Source organism: Hyla sarda, chromosome 4, assembly GCF_029499605.1.
Source record: "Hyla sarda isolate aHylSar1 chromosome 4, aHylSar1.hap1, whole genome shotgun sequence".
NCBI lineage: Eukaryota > Metazoa > Chordata > Amphibia > Anura > Hylidae > Hyla > Hyla sarda.
In genome coordinates, this window is record NC_079192.1 from 283,842,552 (window position 1) to 283,864,086 (window position 21,535).

The following is a 21,535-nucleotide window of genomic DNA, read 5'->3' on the forward strand; positions in this document are numbered from 1 at the left end:
GGTCTTAGAGCGAGTCACATTACTCCTTAAAGGGGTACTCCATCCCTAGGCATCTTATCCCCTAACCAAAGATGTCTGATCGCAGGGGTCATGCAGCTGGGACCTCTGCGAACTCCGTGCAGCAACCGAAATTGGTTTAGAATGCTGGGTGCGGGGGTAGTGACATCATGGCCACTCCCTTTGTGACGTCACGCCACCCCCCTCAATGCAAGTGTATGACTTGCATTAAGAGGGCGTGGTGTGATGTCACAAGGTGCGTGGCTGTGATGTCACGAACCCCCCAAAGCGTTCAGACCAAAATGTTCCAAACGCTAGGGCAGCGGAGTACCCCTTAAAAAATAGAAGAAAATAAAATCTCTGCAGATTCCCACCTAAAGAGAAGCTGTTTGCCTGTTCACCAACACTAAACCCAATATACTGGGCTATTGTGTGGGTGAACAGCTTTAAAAACAGTCATTACTTTCTTTAGTCTGTTGAGTAGTTGCAGAGATACTACCGTATGTCTGTTTAATTCTCTATTTCTATTGTGCTAGTGTGTGCAATGGAGACGGCTCACCGAGCTCCTCTGCCTCCTCAATATTCACCACCCAGGTCCACCTCCGAGATGAATATGCAAATGTCTTCCCTAGCCAGCCAGAGATGAGCGCTTTGCTCAGAGATTATTCTACTGCTTTTTAAAAAAAAAGTCAAACTTTTCAAACAAAATTACGTTTTTTATTTTTCCATACAAGGGTCTGTATGCAGCGTTATCTGTAGTTTCCTATTGGTACCACTTTTGTGAATATATATGACTTTTTGATCACTTTTTATTCCATCTATTCTGGGATGTGATGTGACCAAATATCAGCAATTTTGGACTTTGGTATTTTTTTCCTATTTACATTGTTCACCTTACGGAACCATAAACATTCGTTTAATAGTTTGGACATTTCTGCATGTAACAAACAATACCAAATATTGTCAATATTTTCATTGCTGATTTCCCCTTTAAGTGGGGCTGGGGTCAAAATTGTCAGGACAGGAAGCAGAAAGCCTTATGGCTTTTAGATGGCCAAACAGTGCCATTTATCATTGCAGCACCTGTGTTATTACCACTCTTTGTTACAGTTCTTTTATAAGCAAGCAATGTCTGATGAAGGTTATATGACCAAAACATATCAAGAATACAAAGTACCTTACTGTTGGTTTACCCACAAAGGTAAAAAGGGGCTCTCCAGACTGTTAGCAGCTGGCAGAGATGGCCTGGCACAGAAACAGCAAAAACGGCGGTATTACGCAATTTGCTTAATTCCCATTGACATTAATAGAAGTTGCTCAAACTGCATAGCCCTGCGAGCTGATTATGTAACTTCCAAGGTTAGGTAAACAGCATCGTTTCCAGTGCTTCGCCATTTGCTCACCTCCCATTAATGTCAATAGGAATTATGTGTAACATTGCATAACACCGCCAATGCAATTGTTTACACACAAACAGGCTGGAGATGGTCAGGTAGCCAACATTTCCCTTTGTGAGAAAAACACCAGAAAGATTTATATAGGAGCATATTTAGAACATTTAAAAAATGTTGAAAAAGCTAACGGATCCTTGTAGAAACCACTTTAAACTTCAGCATCAATTTTGTAATACAATGTCCTTTGTTCCTATGACAACACTGAGCTGCAATCTTGGGGGGGGGGGGGGACACATGCCTAGGAGCTGACACAAGTCTGATAGCTTGGCATAGAAATAAAATATAGATTTTTTAAAATACACTAAATAGGGTTTTATATAGATGTTTTGGGATTTCACCTTTAAATGCCGCTTCAGACAGATGGAAGATCTCTGTTCCAGCGAGATCATAAAGCGTCAGATACTTATGTAATCACACCTGTCACATTGTTATGGAACAAAACTCATTTTCATTTCACTGCTGCAACACACATATCACTGTAAGGGCACAGTGCACAGAACTGGAAACAATTTAGCAGATTCATCTTAACGTGGGCTAAAGTGCCAATTGGTACTTTTACAATGTGTCTCCATATGTGTTTTTAATACATTATGTACCTAAATTATACACACTTAGGATATTACTTGCTGCAAAACCACAAAACTTTCAATTTCCTGTGCTTTCTATTGCGTAGAATAAAGTATAAAAACATGTTCTGGACATTACAGTCTGTAATTATTTTCAGGCTAAATAAGTAAACATTTACTATTTCATCTCAGCAAATACACAGTGTAATAAATACAGTGCAGTTACAGTTAATGTTCCCAACCTCCGCCAACATTAGAGTGGAAACACTATGAGCCTGTCATAACTACATGCATATGTCTCATGCAAACAAGGAGAACAAGGAAATTGCTTCACAACTCTATCAGCAGGTCATACTTTTAAAGGCAAGCTTTAGAAAACAAAAATCACATTTTATGCTACTAATAGTAATATCTAAGTTGTAATTCCAGTATTATGTAACCTACAAAAATAGGCTCACAAACCAAAAGTAATTATACCCGTAAACATAGCTTTATTGTAACACAACTCAATAAAATACTAGTCATAAAAATTAGACATCACACCAAGAAGGTGCACGCACCACTTTTTAGCTGTTATGCTCATTTAATAGACCTTTCCCATACTTGCGATCTATGCAACAGAGCAGGACACGTCATAACTCTCTTTACCCCTAGGCCGGCAGAGGAGGGGGTCTAGAGTAAAGAAACCAAGGTAATTTTGAGTAATTTGATCACTTATTTATCTCAATACTATTGGCTATCTAGGGTTTAAATGGGTATTCCACTGCTTTTGCTTTTTTTGTGTGGCTATGGTGGCGTTTGTAAAGTGCATCTGCACTATCCTGCCTGTGGGCTGGTGCTTGTTGTCGGTTCTTCGTGAGGCTTACATTCGGTGTGTGCAGGAAGTTAAATAATTTTTTCGATCACTCTGTGCTGGCAGCCATGGTGTTTACTCCATTCCTCCCTGTAGATTGTTCCCAGTTGTAACACTCACGTTTCTGAAGATAGGAACCCCGGTGGATGTGGATCCGCTGGACCTGTGTGGTAGATGACTCAGACCGTACCAGGGAGCGGAGGCTAAGGTGCCGCTGGTTTTCACCAGAGCCCAACACAAAGAGGGAAGGACTTGCTGCGGCAGGCGGCACCCAGGTCGCTACCCTTGGCACGGCTCGACCACACAGGCGGCTGAGGAGATGCGAGGCACAGGAGGGATAAGGCAGCTCGTAGTCTGGATAGCAGAAGGTCAGGGCAGGCGGCACAGTAGCGTAGTCAAAGCGAAGCAGGAGTTCAGTAGGCAGGTGGCAGAGGAGCAAGGTCAAGTCACAAGAGCAAGAGATCTGATACATGGCAAGGCAATACGGAGGAACGCTTTCTCAAAAGGCACAAGGCAATAAAGATCCGGCAGGAAACTGAGGAGGGTGGAGGAATTTATAAATAAGCCACAGGTGGATTACACTAATGAGCATACTGCCCCTTTAAATCTTAAAACTCGCAACCTAGGGGATGCGGACACGAGTGCCAGAGCAGAGGCAGGAGAAACACACGGAGAGTGACGGACTGGGTCTCGCATGCAGGCGCGTCCCGGGATGAGAGTCCTAGCCCCGTCGGCAGCAGAAGGTAAGGCGGCCATGCGCTCACGGCCAGCGTGTGTGTCCGGAGCGCATAACGTAACAGTACCCCCCCCCCTTTGGTCTCCCCTTCCTTTTACGAGAGAGAAAACTCCTGAGTAGGTCACGGTCCAGGATATTTTCCTCAGGCTCCCAAGATCTCTCCTCAGGACCGTAACCCTCCCAGTCGACCAAAAAAAATTGTTTACCTCGCACAGTTTTTGCAGCAAGAATCTGTTCAACTTTGTAGACATCAGATGAGCCGGAGAAAGGTGTGGGGATAAGATTCTTCTGAGAGAACCAGTTTATGACAAGAGGCTTGAGGAAAGAGACGTGGAAGGAATTGGCAATACGTAATGTAGCAGGAAGATTGAGTTTGTAGAAGACAGGATTGATCTTTTGTAGAATCTGGAAGGAACCAAGGTAGCGGGGACCGAGCTTGTAACGGGGGATCTTGAAGCAGATATACTTGGATGAAAGCCACACCATGTCACCAGGAGAGAAGGATGGAGGAGGTCTTCTACCTTTATCCGCTTGCGCCTTCATGCGTGAAGAAGCCTGGGACAACGACTTTCGGGTCTGTTGCCAGATGGTGGAGAAGTCACGGACCAGCTCATCAACAGCAGGCACACCGGAGGAGACTGGGAGAGGAAAAGGAGAACAGAGATGGAGTCCGTAGACAACAAAAAAGGGGACTCGGAATCCTTATGATTTTATGAGAATTCAGCCCAAGGGAGAAGGTCGACCCAATCATCTTGAGGAGCTGAAACAAAATGCCGAAGATAAGTCTCAAGGATTTGTTTAACCCTCTCCACCTGACCGTTGGACTAAGGGTGGTAGGCCGAGGAGAAGTCCAGATTGATGTCCAGACAGTTACAAAGGGCTCTCCAGAACTTAGAGACAAACTGCACATCTCGATCCGAAACGATATGCTGAGGAAGACCATGTAAACGAAAGACATGCAGCAAGAAGTACTTCACCCGCTGTGGGGCAGAAGGAAGACCTGGTAGAGGAATGAAATGAGCCATCTTGGAAAACCGATCTACAATGACCCAGATGACAGTGTTATTATGAGAAGGTGGCAAATCGGTGATGAAATCCATGGTGATATAGGAACAGGGAGTCTCTGGAATGGGGAAAGGCTGTAAGAGTCCTGCAGGTCTTTGTCGAGGAGTTTTGTCACGGGCACATGTTTCACAGGACCGAACAAAATCAGAAACATCACGTTCAAGATGGGGCCACCAGTAGTGCCAGGAAATAAGAAGTAGAGTCTTGCGTATTCCGCGAGGTCCTGCTGTCAAGGAAGAATGACCATATTTCAGAACCTTGCGTCTCAAACTGGTGGGCACAAAGGATTTTCCACAGAGGAACTTGCTGGATCTCAGCAGGAGCAGCAGGAATCAAACGGTCAAGAGAAATAATATGCCTAGGCGTGGAGTCCAAACAAATGACGTCAGAGGACATGGAGAGAGCATCAGCCCTGATGTTCTTGTCTGACCTGATGTTCTTGTCTGATGCTGACCGGATGAGAAGAACCTTCAAATAAATGTTGCCATTCCTCCAAAGCTAACTTGATAGCGAGGAGTTCACGCTCTCCAATGGAGTAATTCCTCTCAGCAAGAGAGAATGTCGTGGAGAAGAACCCACAAGTTACACTCTTGCCCTTGGCGTTTTTCTGAGTGAGAACGGCACCCACTCCAATAAATGAGGCATCAACCTCACAAGCAAAGGGCCTCTCCGGATCAGTTCTTGTAAGCACGGGAGCAGAGGCAAATGCAGACTTTAAACGGAAGAAGGCCTCTTCAGCCTCTTGAGGCCAATATTTAGGATTAGATGCCTTTTTAGTGAGAGCCACAATAGGAGCAACCAAGGATGAAAAATGTGGGATAAACTGACGATAATAGTTAGTGAATCCCAGAAAGCGTTGACTAGCATGTAGGCCCGACGGACGAGGCCAATCCAATACTGCAGACAACTCATCTGGATCTATTTGCAGGCCCTGATGAGAGACAATGTAGCCAAGAAACGGAATACTAGATTTCTCGAACAGGCATTTCTCCAGTTTGGCGTAGAGATGATTCTTCCGTAGTCGCTGAAGAACCAGACGAATATGAGTACGATGCTCCTCTAGGACGGAAGAGAAGATCAGAATGTCATCTAGGTATACGACAACACAGGTGTAGAGAAGATCACGGAAGATATCATTGACGAACTCTTGAAAAACGGCTGGAGCATTGCAGTGACCAAAAGGCATTACAAGATATTCAAAATGTCCGTCACAAGTATTGAAGGCCGTTTTCCATTCATCTCCCTTGCAGATATGAATGAGGTTATACGCACCGCGTAAATCCAACTTGGAGAAGACCTTGGCGTGCATGGAACACTGTGTAATAAAGCCTCTGCATGACTTGGAATCCCCATCATACTTGGAAGGCAAAGGCAGGTGCAGCTGGGAGCCAGAAGACACTGCAGGTTACACTTTTTCCCCCAATTTTGCCCCCCAAATATTTTTTTTCTGGGTTCGCCTTAAATTTTGTGGTGAAATGATTGATGTCATTACAAAGTACAATTGGTGGCGCAAAAAATAAGCCCTCATATGAGTCTGTAGGTACAAAATTGAAAGTGTTATGGTTTTTAGAAGCGTATGAGGAAAAAACAAAAGTGCAAAATCGGAAAAACCTGTGGTCCTTAAGGGGTTAAGTGAGGGTGGGCTAGCACTCCTCTGTGCTCTCTCCTGTCTGACAGCACCCTTCTGTGCTCTCTCCTGTCTGATAGTGCTCCTTTGTGCTCTCTCCTGTCTGAAAGCACTCCTCTGTGCTCTCTCTCGTCTGATAGGACTCCTCTATGCTATCTCTGTCTGACAGTACCCCCCTCTGCTCTCTCCTGTCTGAGAGTACTCCTCTGTGCTCTCTCCTGTCTGATAGTACTCCTCTGTGCTCTCTCCTGCCTGATAGTACTCCTCTGTGCTCTCTCCTGTCTGATAGTACTCCTCTGTGCTCTCTCTCCTGTCTGATAGTACTCCTCTGTGCTCTCTCTCCTGTCTGATTGTACTCCTCTGTGCTCTCTCCTGTCTGATAGCACTCCTCTGTGCTCTCTCCTGTCTGATAGCACTCCTCTGTGCTCTCCCCGTCTGATAGTACTCCTCTGTGCTCTCTCCTGTATGATAGTACCCCCTTGTGCTCTCTCCTGTCTGATAGCACTCCTCTGTACTCTCTCCTGTATGATAGTACCCCCTTGTGCTCTCTCCTGTCTGATAGCACTCCTTTGTGCTCTCTCCTGTCTGAAAGCACTCCTCTGTGCTCTCTCCTGTCTGATAGTACCCCCTTGTGCTCTCTCCTGTCTGATAGCACTCCTCTGTGCTCTCTCTTGTCTGAAAGCACTCCTCTGTGCTCTCTCTTGTCTGAAAGCACTCCTCTGTGCTCTCTCCTGTCTGATAGTACTCCTCTGTGCTCTCTCCTGTCTGATAGCACTCCTCTGTGCTCTCTCCTGTCTGATAGTTCCCCCTTGTGCTCTCTTCTGTCTGATAGTACTCCTCTGTGCTCTCTCCCGTCTGATAGGGCTCCTCTGTGCTTATTAAGTATATTACAAAAACATTGTTTTGCCAAAATGTACAACCTATAAAAAGTTTTTGTATCTGACAGTGCACATTTAAGGTAAAAACCAGGCTGTGTCCACAGTGCTCTCTGCTGACACCTCTGTCCATGTCAGGAACTGTTCAGAGCAGGATAGGTTTGCTATGGGGATTTGCTCCTGCTCTGGACAGTTCCTGACATGGACAAGGGTGGCAGCAGAGAGCACTGTGGTTAGACAGAAAAGAAATTCAAAAAGAATAGAACTTCCTCTGTAATATACAGCAGGTGAGTACAGTATAGGAAGGATTATGATTTTTAAATAGTAGTAATTTACAAACCTGCATAACATTTGGCACCAGTTGATTAAAAAAAAAATATATATATTGTTTTCCATCAGAGTACCCCTTACCAGCTGTTGTATACTACAGAGAAAGTTGTATAGTTATTTTCTGTCTCACCACAGTGCTCTCTGCTGACACCTCTGTCCATGTCAGGAACTATCCAGAGTAGGAGCAAATCCCCATAGCAAACCTCTCCTGCTCTGGACAGTTCTTGACATGGACAGAGGTGTCAGCAGAGAGCACTGTGGTCAGACAGAAAAGAACTATGCAAATTCCTCTGCAGCATACAGCAGCTGATAAGTACTGGAAGGAATAAGAGTTTTATATAGAAGTAATTTACAAACCTGTTTAACTTTCTGGCACAAATTGATTAGAAAGAAAATAGTTTTCTACCGGAGTACCCTTTTAAGAACAGCTCTGACAGGATGGCATTTCCCTTAATAAAATTAATTATAATAAAAAAAAACAAAAAAAACAAAGAGTCTGCATCTAATCAGGAAAAAGGTGATGGTTTCCCTTTAACTTTACGGTAATACCTGTTACAACAGGAAATTTAGATGGTCACTCCAGCCTGGCCACTCCCCTCTTGGCATTAGTCTGGTAAAATGTGAGCAATGTATATCTTGCAGATTAAGCTGCATCCATTTTTCATGATTGAGTTATTTTTACGGGTATAATTGTTTTTGGCCTGTGAGCCTTAGTTTCTATGAAGATTGTGGAGAGTTTTATATTGCAGCAGCTAATACTAATACCCTCCCTATAAATTATACAGAATATTAGTCACCTTTATGACCTTAAGCCTCATGTTTTTTTTATAGTCACAGAACTCCTCAGTGACTTCTACTATTCATAGAGTTATACATGTACATTACCCTGTGTATCACAACAATAAATACCATAAACATATTTTCTTGCAAAAGTAAAAAGCTGACACTACCTGTTGCAAGTTCTGCCATGGAGTGTTGTGCAGGATGAGGGCTTCTTTAAGGGAAGGCAGCTGTTTTGCTGCAGAGCTTTTCCTCTGTCTGGCTTTTTTTACCACAACCTTTTGGTTCTCCCTTAAAATCTTGGCCCAAGGTTTGCAGGATTTCATCCATGCTAGTCTCTTTGCTTCAGATTGGTCTGGCAGAGCCCAACCATTTACGGTTGAAGAATATCGTGAAGTTTGACTTTGTGAGTTTCCTGCATTCTGGCTCATGTCTTTTTCTTCGATGTGGTTTACAGCAGATTGTGAACCAAGAACGTGCCCCTCAGTGAATGCAGTTGGCAGTGCAGTCAACACAGGAGAAGGACTTTCTATACTCTTCTTATTGTGCACCAGTAGAGAACGATCCTCATCTATTTCTGAGGCTCTGCGGATTTCTGCAGGTTCTAGGTCAGCTCTACTTTCCAGAATAGTATTTTTTTCACTAGTATGAACCTGCAATCCGACATCCATTTCTTGTCGGATCCCACTGTTCTTTTCTTGTCTTTCTTCTTTCTCCTCTGCTATTTTTAGGGCATTAGTCTGCTCATCTTTTGGTTGATCCTCCTTAGCTGGTTTTCCATTTATAGAAGGATATTTGGGGCTGTTCATTTCTTGTTTGCTTGTTTCTTGTTGTTTCAAGAATTTAGCTTTCTCCAATCTCATTTTTTCTTCATTCTTTTTCCACTCATATTCCTGATGTCTCTTTCCTTGTTCTATAAACTCTTTCCTTTTGGCTTCTTCTATTTTCTTTTTTGCAATTTCTTCATTTTGTTTCTTTTCTTCATCTTTTTGTCTTTTCTCCTCAAGTTTCATCCTAATTTTCTGCTCTAGCTCTTTCTTTTCTATTTCCATTTTTTGCTGTAGTTCTTTCTTTCTTTTCAGGTCTTCTTTTTTCTGCAGTAGTATAGATGCGTACACTTTGTATACCTGGTGTGCTCTGAATGCTGCCTGAATCGTTACAGCTGCTTTGTGTTGTAGTTCCTCCAAACGCTTTTGGGCATTGGCCTTCTGTTCTTCAAAGGCTTTTCTTTCAACTATCAAATCTGCTTCAATGTTATCAATTTTATTCTAAAAAAACAAAAAGAACTAAATATAAATACATCAAGCTCAATAATACACATTAAAATATTGCAGATAAACTAAAGAAGTTCACAACCAGTGTACTATAGGCTTTTTCTGTCCAGGCATTGTAGTTTTACAACAGCTGAAGGCACACTGGTTGGAAAATACTAAAGTATACACAGATTTTACTTTTATACAGTGTCTTGCATAAGTATACAAACTGGAATTTAAATAGACTTTTACCAGTTAAACAACACAATCTATGTACAACACCTTGAAAGTGCAAAATACCTCTATTGTGAAACAAACAATAATGAGTCGATACTTGGTAGAACCTCCCTTTGCTGCAATTTCATTTAAATGGGCCATTTTAGGACATTAAAGGGGTATTACAGAATGTTTTAAAAATTTGACTGTGCTACAGCGGCTGTAAAGTTAGTGTAGTTCATAATATAGTGTGTGCACCTGTGGTTTGTGGTGGTCTCGCAATTCTTCTGTGATTTTTGTCCCAATATTTATTTTTACCAGCTTACAAAACGTCTCAGGTTTCCCCAGGTTGCAGTGCAGCCCAAGACATTACATCACTAGTCAGGTGTTCAGAGGGAGCCTGTCTTTGCTTCAATGGGTGAAGCGACCGCTGGGTGGGATGGAGATCATTCTGCAGTAAATTGTAGTTTTGCAACAGCGAGAGGCACCCTGGTTAAAAAACACTGGTCCATTGCATTGGAAGGATCACAGGTGTGTTTCAATGGGTGGAGTGACCGCTGGTGGGAGGGAGATGATTCTGCAAGAATTGCAGTTTTGCAACAGTTGGAGGCACCCTGGTAAGAAAAAAATTGGTCTATTGCATTAAAAGGATCACAGGTGTGTTTCAATGGGTGGGGTGGCTGATGTGTGGGAGGAAGAAAAGTGACCTCACACTTACAAACACAAAATCATAGGATATGTAGTTTAAGGGAACAAACTCCAACCAGAAATAGCCAGTTCACAAAAAGATAGCCACAGTGTTATGGCTGACCTAGAACATAGCCGTTTAGCTCCAAGACATGTGCGGATCCTTCCTAGGCATATCTACCTTTTGGTGGATAACCCCTTTAACCCCTTAAGGACGGACCCTTTTTTTACCTTAATGATCAGGCTCTTTTTTTTCTTATTTGACATGTGTCTCTTTAAATGGTAATAACTTTAGAACACTTTTTCTGATAGGAGCAATTCTGAGATAGTTTTTTCGGGACATATTGTACTTTATATAAGTGGTGCATTTTTGTTGACACATGCAGCATTTGTTGTGAAAAACTGGAAAATTTCTGGCGTTTTTATCTTATTTTTTATGGTGTACACTGTGCGGTAACAGTGATGTTATATTTATTCTGTGGGTCAGTACGATTATGGCGATACCCATTTTATATAACTTTCTATGTTCTTTTTCCTTTTCTAAGCAAAATTCTTTCTCTGCTATTCATTTTCCAACAGCCGTAACTTTTTTCATCTGACGCCAATGAGTAAGGGCTTATTTTTTGCGGGATGAGCTGTACTTTTCATTGGTATCATTTTTGCGATACGTGCTACCTCTTCATCTTTTTTATTCCGCTATTTGTACCAAAATTGTCGAATTTTGAGCTTTTTTGTTGTTGTTTTTTATGGTCTTCACCATGCGGTATAATTTACATTATAGTTTTATAGTACACATCATTACCGATGTGACAATACCTATTATGTATATGATTTGTGTTTTGGATCTTTTTGGGTGATAATAGAGGGCTTTTATTGGGAAAGGGGCATTTTTTTTTTACACTTCATACTTTTATTTAAGAACTTTTTATTTCATTTTTTACACTTTTTACAGGTTATACTATGGTGCAATACATTTGTACTGCAGAACAGCATGACCCGATCAGCTGCACACAGTACAGCCTGTGGCTGGATCTCACAGGCTTCCGTAGCAGGCAGACATTCGGTCATGATCTGACCTCCTACTGCCATAGCAACCAGCGGTGACCCGCAATCGTAACGCGCCGCTGCCGTTGGTGAACAGGGGGGGGGGGGGGCGCGCGCTCCCCCTGTCAACACCATAGATGCGTGATCAGGATTGATCACGCATCTATGGGGATGAAGAGGTACTCCGGTGGAAACCCTTTTTTTTTTTTTTTTTTTTTTATCAACTGGTGCCAGAAAGTTAAACAGATTTGTAAATTACTTCTATTAAAAAATCTTAGCCCTTCCAGTACTTATTAGCTGCTGAATACTACAGAGGATATTCTTTTCTTTTTGGAACACAGTGCTCTCTGCTGACATCACAAGCACAGTGCTCTCTGCTGACATCTCTGTCCATTTTAGGAACTGTGCAGAGCAGCATATGTTTTCTATGAGGATTTTCTCCTACTCTGGACAGTTCTTAAAATGGACAGAGATGTCAGCAGAGAGCACTGTGCTAGTGGTAGGTTGCCTGTTGTGCCATACTCTTTCCATTTTTGATGATGGATTTAATAATGCTCCATGAGATCTTCAATACTTGGAATATATATTTTTTAAACTAATCCTGATTTGCACTTTTCCACAACTTTATCCCTCACCTGTTTGGTGGGCACTGTAGTCTTCATACTTCTCTTCGTCCAGTAATGCTCTCTAACAAACCCGTTCAGTAATTCTCTCTAACAGAACAGGTGCATTTATACTAATATTAAATTCAGACAGATGGGCCATACTTACGAATGGGGGAGATTTATCAAAACCTGTGTAGAGGAAGAGTAATGCAGTTGCCCATAGCAACCAATCAGATTGCTTCTTTAATTTTTTTAAAAGGCCTGGGAAAAATGAAAGAAGCAATCTAATTGGTTGTATTAGCAACTGCACCAGTCTTCCTCTACACAGATTCATAAATCTCCCCCTATATGCTTTGGAAATGTGACTTTGTGAAGGAAATTGGTTGCTCCGGATCTTTGTTAGGGTTTTCACAGTAAAAGGGCTGAACCCATATGCACCTCTTTCAAATTATGGACCATTTTGTATTGGTCCATTAAATAAAATTGCAATGACATAAATTTGAATGTGGTTACACTATGACAAACTGAAGGGGGATGAATACTTATGCAGAGCACTGTACATACAAAAGCAATAATCACTGTATAGCTACATACATACAAATAACATATGGACATAACATGCAAAAGATTTGAATAGACAAGTAAACAGTTACAGTCTGTTAAAACCCTCCACCTGCAATAGAATACAATGGCTGCACCCCTACATAACTACATGTAGAATTCCATTTTAATGTGAATTTACAAGATAGATTTTGGACGACAAAGATTGCTTTTCAAATTAAGCAGTAACAAATAGACATTAGACCAAGTTCAGACTGTGTTTCATCAGTCCATCAGTAAAAAAAAAGTGATTTACCTGGTGATACTGTAAATCCTGTTCGAGTGCTTCATAGTTTCTTTTTAGATCTAATTCAAGTTTCTCTTGTTGTTTCTTTAAAAGAGAATATAAAATTCTGAATATTTTCAATATATTTTACATCTATCACTATAATGCTAAACAAAATTAGAAAAACTCTACAAACCCTATTACACTTGGTACAAGTTACTTATATGTCAACTAAAAATAAATAAGTACTAACTCATTTGCGAGGGTGGGAGTATTTGTCTAAAGTGTGATAATAAGTCAAATCACCTTTTCCCTGTTCCTGCCACATTAGCTAGAGCATGGTAAATACAAGGGGTACACAAGAATCTCTACTTTATTATCTAATAATAGCCTATGTTCCTCTATACAGTGACCCCCGACCTACGATGGCCCCGACATACGATCATTTCAACATACGATGGCCTCTCAGAGGCCATCGCATGTTGAAGGCAGCATCAACATACGATGCTTTTGTATGTCGGGGCCATCGCATAAACGGCTATCCGACAGCACAGACTGCTTCAGCTGCCACCTGATAGCCGTTTACGGTGCCCCGTGTGGTCCGCTGACGATCACTTGCCTGTCCTCGGGGCTCCGGCGCGTCCTCTTTGGGATCCCTTGAATCATTGGCGCTCTCCGTCGTCATCACTTCGCTGCGCACGCCATCCCGTCATCCAATAGGAGCGGCTTGCGTAGCGACGGGATGGCGGCGACGGAGAGAGAGGATGCCAGTGAAGCAGAGGCCTTGCCGGAGCACCGGCGGCAGCGATGGAAGGCGACATCCAGGGCAGCGGTGACGGTCCGGAGCGACGGGGACACGCGAGTATAACCTCCAATACCAGTGGTCTTCAACCTGCGGACCTCCAGATGTTGCAAAACTACAACTCCCAGCATGCCCGGACAGCCGTTTGCAATATCTGGAGGTCCGTAGGTTGTAGACCACCGCCCTATACTTTACATTGCATGGATCCCTCAACATACGATGGTCCATTTGGAACGGATTTCAACAAACGATGGTCCATTTGGAACGGATTTCAACAAATGATGGTCCATTTGGAACGAATTTCAACAAACGATGGTCCATTTGGAACGGATTACCATCGTATGTTGAGGGACCACTGTATAAACAAAACATTTTTTCTCAGAGGCGCTCTGTTTTTTTGTCTATACAACGCTAGCTCACCGCTGGAAATTCTGCAGTGTCATTTGGACTCTGCAGAATATACATGACAGAGACCAAAAGTGTGCACTTTTGCGATAGATGCCATTATATCCCTGTACAGAGGCATCGGTTGGATATATATTTCAGGAAATGTCTACAATCCATACCTTTGTAATACAAGTGATACTCAAAAAATGTGAATATCGTGCAAAAGTTCATTTCTTTCAGTAATGCAACTTAAAAGGTGAAATTAATATATGAGAGAGACTCATTATATGCAAAGCAAGATAGTTCAAGGCATGATTTGTCATAATTGTGATGAATATGGCTTACAGCTCATGAAAACCCCAAATCCACAATCTGAGAAAATTAGAATAATGTGAAAAGGTGCAATATTTTAGGCTCAAAGGGGGAGATTTATCAAAACCTGTCCAGAGGAAAAGTTGCCCAGTTGCCCACTGCAACCAATCAGCTTGCTTCTTTCATTTTGCAGAGGTGTTTTTAAAAATGAAAGAAGCGATCTGATTGGTTGCTATGGGCAACTGGGCAGCTTTTCCTTTGGAGAGATTTTGATAAATGTCCCACTCTAATCAGCTAATTAAGCCATAACACCTGCAAAGGGTTCCTGAGCCTTTAAATGGTCAGTAGCAATCACAGGAGGCTAAAAAGGAGTTTTAGTGCAGATGTCCCGATCAGCTCCACTGAGCTAACGGCACCTTTATCCCCGTATTTTAGACACCACAATCAACTTTGATTGCGGCGTCTAAAGGGTTAATGCTGGGCATCGGCCCGTTCAGCAGTGCCCGGCATTAGCCGTTGGTCCTGGCTGCCCCTAGCAACTGGGACCCACCGGATTTAACCCGCTCTCTTCTCATGAGAACGGTTTAACCCCTTAAGGACCTAGGGCGTATGGATACGCCCTGGCTTTCTGGTACTTAAGGACCCAGGACGTATCCATACGCCCAAGGGAATTTCTGTCCCCGCCGGGCGGGGAACGGACCGGGGTGCCTGCTGATATCGATCAGCAGGCACCCCACGCAAATGCCAGGGGGGTCATCAGACCCCCCATGTCGGCGATCGGCGCAAATCGCAAGTGAATTCACACTTGCAATTTGCGCCGATTCGGGCCTATGGTGACCCGATCACCCGGAATAGAAGGGGGATCGCGGGTGTTCAAGACACCCACGATCCCCCTGAAGCGATAGGAGTGAGGTGGCAGGGGTGCCACCCCTCCTATCCCTGCTATTGATCATCAAGACGCGACCACCAATAGCAGATCGGGGGCGGGGGGGCTTTACTTTCGGTTTCCCCGTCCAGCCCACCCACAATAGGCGGGGCAGAACGGGGAAACGACACAGGACCGGCGCCAAAGTCCACTCACCCATCAGCGACGGCAGCGGGAGACGATAGATGGCAGCAGCGGGCGACGATCAACGGAAGAAGAGGACGGCGATGCAGCTCCGTGGATCCTAAGGAAGTCGGTGAGTTGCTTAGCAACATCTGGAGGGCTACAGTCTGAGACCACTATAGAGTGGTCTCTAAACTGTAGCCCTCCAGATGTTGCAAAACTACAACTCCCAGCATGCCCAGAGAGCTATTTAGGCATGCTGGAATTTGTAGTTTTGCAACAGCTGGAGAGCTACAGTTTGAGACCACTGGACAATGATCTCTATACTGTCGCTCTCCAGATCTTGCAAAACTACAACTCCCAGCATGCCCACATAGCAGTTTACTGTCTGAGCATGCTGGGATTTGTAGTTTTGCAACATCTGGAGGTCCACAGTTTGGAGATCACTGTGCAGTGGTCTCTAAACTATAGCTCTCCAGATGTTGCAAAACTGCAAATCCCAGCATGCCAAAACAGCAAACAGCTGTCTCGGCATGCTGGGAGTTGTAGTTGTGTACCTCCAGCTGTTGCATAACTACATCTCCCAGCATGCCCTTCGGCGATCAGTACATGCTTGGAGTTGTAGTTTTGAAACAGCTGGAGGTTTGTCCCCCCATGTGAATGTACAGGGTACATTCACACAGGCAGGTTTACAGTTAGTTTTCTGCTTCAAGTTTGGGGTGCGGCAAATTTGTCACCACAGCACAAACTCCTAGCGGTAAACTCACTGTAAACGCCCGCCAGTGTGAACGTACCCTAAAAAGACTACACTACACTACACTAACACATAATAAAGGGTAAAACACTACATATACACCCCCTTACACTGTCCCCCCCCTCAATAAAAATGAAAAACGTATCGTACGGCAGGGTTTCTAAAACGGAGCCTCCAGCTGTTGCAAATCACATACTCCCAGCATTTCTGGACAGCCACTGACTGTCCAGGCATGCTGGGAGTTTAGCAACAGCTGGAGGCACCCTGTTTGGGAATCACTGGCGTAGAATACCCCTATGTCCACCCCTATGCAATCCCTATGAAGTCCTCAAATGCGCATGGCGCTCTCTCAGTTCAGAGCCCTGTCGTATTTCAAGAAAACAGTTTAGGGCCACATATGGGGTATCTCCGTACTCGGGAGGAATTGCACTACAAATTTGGGGGGCTTTTTTTCCTTTTACCCCTTATGAAAAGGAAAAGTTGGGGTCTACACCAGCCTGTTAGTTTTTTAAACTAACATGCTGGTGTTGCCCCATACTTTTTATTTTCACAAGTGGTAAAAGCAAAAAAAGACCCCCAAAATTTGTAACGCAATTTCTCCTGAGTATGGAAATACCCCATATGTGGGCGTAAAATGTTCTGCGGATGCACAACAAGGCTCAGGAGTGAGAGTGCACTATGTACATTTGAGGCCTAAATTGGTGATTTGCACAGGGGTGGCTGATTTTACAGCGGTTCTGCCATAAACACAAAAAAATAAATACCCACATGTGACCCCATTTTGGAAACTACACCCCTCACGGAACGTAACAAGGGGTATAGTGAGCATTAACACCGCACAGGTGTTTGACAAAATAGTTGGATGGGAAAATGAGAAAAAAAAAAATTTCGCTAAAATGCTGGTGTTACCCTAAATTTTTCATTTTCAGAAGGGAAAATAGGAAAAGAGTCCCCCAAAATTTGTAACCCCACTTCTTCTGAGTAAGAACATACCCCATATGTGCATGTAAAGTGCTCTGCGGGTGCACGACAATGCTCAGAAGAGAAGGAGCGCCATTGGGATTTTGAAGAGAAAATTTGTCCAGAATTGAAGGCCACGTGTGTTTACAAAGCCCCCATAGTGCCAGAACAATGGACCCCCCCACATGTGACCCCATTTTGGAAAATACACCCCTCACATAATTTAATAAGGGGTACAGTGAACATTTACGCCCCACAGGTGTCTGACAGATTTTTGGAACAGTGATCCGTGAAAATTAAAAGTTAAATTTTTCATTTGCACAGCCCACTGTTCCAAAGATCTGTCAAAAGCCAGTGGGGTGTAAATACTCACTGCACCCCTTATTAAATTCTGTGAGGGGTGTAGTTTCCAAAAAGGGGTCACATGTGGGGGGTCGACTGTTCTGGCACCATGGGGGGCTTTGTAAACGCAGATGGCCCCCGACTTCCATTTGAAACAAATTCTCTTTCAAAAAGCTCAATGGCGCTCCTCCTCTTCTGAGCATTGTAGTGCGCCAGCAGAGCCCTTGACGTCCACACATGGGGTATTTCCATACTCAGAAGAAATGGGGTTACAAATTTTGGTGGTCATTTTCTCCTATTACCCCTTGTAAAAATGTAAAATTTGGGGAAAACACAGCATTTTTGTGAAAAAATAATTTTCTTCATTTACACATCCAACTTTCACAAAAAGTCGTGAAATACCTGTGAGGTGTTAAGGCTCACCGTACACCTTGTTACATTCCTTGAGGGGTGTAGTTTCCAAAATAGTATGCCATGTGTTTTTTTTTTGCTGTTCTGGCACCCTAGGTGCTTCCTAAATGCGACATGCCCCCCAAACACCATTTCAGCAAAATTTGCTTTCCAAGAGTTAAATGTGACTCCTTCTCTTCTGAGCATTGTAGTTCGCTCGCAGAGCATTTTACGTCCTAACATGGGGTATATATATATATATATATATACACTCAGAAGAGATGGGGTTACAAATTTTGGGGGGCATTTCCTCCCATTACCCTTTGTAAAAATGATAAATTTGGGGAAAAAACTGCACTTAAGTGAAAAAATTTTTTTTTTCATTTACACATTCGACTTTAACGAAAAGTCATCAAACATCTGTGGGGTGTTAAGGCTCACTAGACCCCTTGTTATGTGTCTTGAGGGGTGTAGTTTCCAAAATGGTATGCCATGTGGGGGTTTTCTGCTGTTCTGGCACCATAGGGGCTTCCTAAATGTGACATGCCCCCCAAAAACCATTTCAGCAAAATTCCCTCTCCAAAATCCCATTGTCGCGCCTTCCCTTCTGAGCCCTCTAGTGCACCCGCCGAACACTTGACATACACATATGAGGTATTTCCTTACTCGAGAGAAATTGGGTTACAAATTTTGGGGGGATTTTTCATCTATTACCCCTTGTAAAAATTCAAAAACTGGGTCTACAAGAACATGCAAGTGTAAAAAATTAAGATTTTGAATTTTCTCCTTCACTTTGCTGCTATTCCTGTGAAACACCTAAAGGGTTAATAAACTATCTGAATGTCATTTTGAATACTTTGAGGTGTGCAGTTTTTATAATGGGGTCATTTATGGGGTATTTTTGATAAGAAAGCCCTTCAAATCCACTTCAAAACTGAAGTGGTCCCTGAAAAATTCCGATTTTAAAAATTTTGTGAAAAATTGGAAAATTGCTGCTATACTTTGAAGCCCTCTGGTGTCTTCCAAAAGTGAAAACATGTCAACTTTATAATGCAAACATAAAGTAGACATATTGTATATGTGAATCAATATAACATTTATTTGGAATATCCATTTTCCTTATAAGCAGAGAGCTTCAAAGTTAAAAAAAATGCACCATTTTCTATTTTTTCATCAAATTTTGGAATTTTTCACCAAGAAATGATGCAAGTATCTTAATTTTACCACTAACATAAACTAGAATATGTCACGAAAAAACTCTCGGAATCAGAATGAAAGGTAAAAGCATCCCAGAGTTAATAATGCTTAAAGTGACAGTGGTCAGATGTTCAAAAAATGGCCGGGTCCTTAAGGTATATTTGGGCTGGGTCCTTAAGGGGTTAAACCCTGTGAACGGGACCAGTACCAGGACGTCAGGGCGTACCTGTATGCCCTGTGTCCTGGAAGGGTTAATAGAAAGTTATGTGGAAGCGTGGAAGAAAAATGTGCACAATCAGGTTCATTGACGAGGAAGGAGGAGTTAACACCAGGAGCCCACAGCTATAAGAGAGAACTAATGGTCCATTAAGGCAATCCAGATGAAGGAAGCCGAGACTTCCGAAACGTACGTCGATAGCCTTGTGGACTGCTGAGGATACCATAGTGACGTCACTCACAACACACTCAGTTGGAACCTTAACCTGATCGTAGCGTGTGTGCAAGTTGGTAGAGGCGCCACCGGCCGGGGCGCGCTCCCACTGCTATCCACGCTCCTTCCTAGAGACCGGTCCCTTCATGAAGTAACACTCTGGGAAACAACATTAAAATAAGTAACCCGCTACATCCGGGAGTCAATTCAGTAAGAACCACTTGCAACCTCTGGAACACCACTTCAGGGAGCCCACGTATCTGCAGAGCGGTACCTCCTTCACTGCAATACACAGCGATCACGCTGTAACAACATTGCTTTGGGATCATTACACTTACACCGCAACCACCGATTTTTATCAGCAACCGTACTATCTACAGGTCAGTTTGTAACTTCTGTGTATAATACAGCGCTTACTATGCAATTATTTTTCAGATTTGTAAATTACTTCTACTAAAAAATCTTAATCATTTCAATAATTATCAGCTGCTGAAGTTGAGATGTTGTTTTCTGTCTGGCAACAGTGCTCTCTGCTGACATCTCTGCTTGTCTCGGGAACTGCACAGAGTAGAAGAGGTTTGCTATGGGGATTCGCTTCTAAACTGGGCGGTTCCCGTGACACTTGTCATCAGAGAGGACTAAGGGTGCGTTCACACTACGGAATCTCCGCTCGCTGAATTCCGCCTGGAGGCCGCCACCGTAGTTGCTTCGGCGCTAGGGCCGCAGGGCACTGAGCAGTCACCATTGACGGCTATGCAGTGCTCGCGGAATCAGTGCAAAGAATGAACATGCTCTTTCTTTGCGCGGAACAATTTCAGCCGCTGAAATTCCGCAGTGTGAACGGGTCTCGTGGAGACCCATTCACACTAATGTTAAGTTCACACCACGGAATTCCGCGTGAATTCCGTAGTGTGAACGCACCCTCAGACAGAAAAGAACAACTCAACTTCAGCAGCTCATAAGTACTGAAAGGATTAAGATTTTTTAATATAAGTAATTTACAAATCTGTTTAACTTTCTGGAGCCAGTTGATATATAAAAAAAAGTTTTTTCCTGGATAACCCCTTTAACCCCTTAAGGACTCAGCCCATTTTGGCCTTAAGGACTCAGACAATTTAATTTTTACGTTTTCATTTTTTCCTCCTCGCCTTCTAAAATTCATAACTCTTTTATATTTTCATCCACAGACGAGTATGAGGGCTTGTTTTTTGCGCGACCAGTTGTCCTTTGTAATGACATAACTCATTATATCATAAAATGTATGGCGCAACCAAAAAACACTATTTTTGTGGGGAAATTAAAACGAAAAACACAATTTTGCTACTTTTGGAAGGTTTCGTTTTCATGCCGTACAATTTACGGTAAAAATGACACGTGTTCTTTATTCTGAGGGTCAATACGATTAAAATAATACCCATTATTACATACTTTTCTATTATTGTTGCGCTTTAAAAAAATCACAAACTTTTTAACCAAATTAGTACGTTTATAATCCCTTTATTTTGATGACCTCTAACTTTTTTATTTTTCTGTATAAGTGGCGGTATGGGGGCTCATTTTTTGCGCCATGATCTGTACTTTTTTTTTATACCACATTTGCATATAAAAAACTTTTAATACATTTGTTATCATTTTTTTTAAATAAAATGTATTAAAAAAGTAGCAATTTTGGACTTTTTTTTTTTCCGTTCATGCCGTTCACCGTACGGGATCATTAACATTTTACTTTAATAGTTCGGACATTTACGCACGCGGCAATACCAAATATGTCTATAAAATAAATTTTTTAAGCTTTTTGGGGGTAAAATAGGAAAAAAACTGACGTTTTACTTTTTTATTGGGGGAGGGGATTTTTCACTTTTTTTTTACTTTTACATTTTTTTACATTTTTTTTACACTTGAATAGTCCCCATAGGGGACTATTCATAGCAATACCATGATTGCTAATACTGATCTGTTCTATGTATAGGACATAGAACAGATCAGTGTTTTCGGTCAT

General features: G+C 42.7%; 1 protein-coding gene across 4 annotated transcripts in view; it reads right to left on the bottom strand.

The window, feature by feature from the left end:
- Nucleotides 1-21,535, bottom strand: part of LRRIQ1 (leucine rich repeats and IQ motif containing 1) — a 213,004-nt gene that overhangs the window by 170,246 nt on the left and 21,223 nt on the right. For 3 of the 4 annotated variants that reach the window (XR_008892716.1, XR_008892717.1, XM_056574412.1), the window contains exons 6-7: nucleotides 12,945-13,019; nucleotides 8,454-9,551 (exon numbers count right to left, since the gene is read on the bottom strand). Coding sequence is in view for 2 of the 4 variants with exons in the window: in XM_056574412.1 (XP_056430387.1) it covers nucleotides 8,454-9,551; nucleotides 12,945-13,019 (1,173 nt within the window). In the remaining 2 variants the exon portion in view is untranslated. The remainder of the gene's footprint in view (nucleotides 1-8,453; nucleotides 9,552-12,944; nucleotides 13,020-21,535) is intronic. The other variant, XM_056574413.1, reaches the window with a different exon arrangement.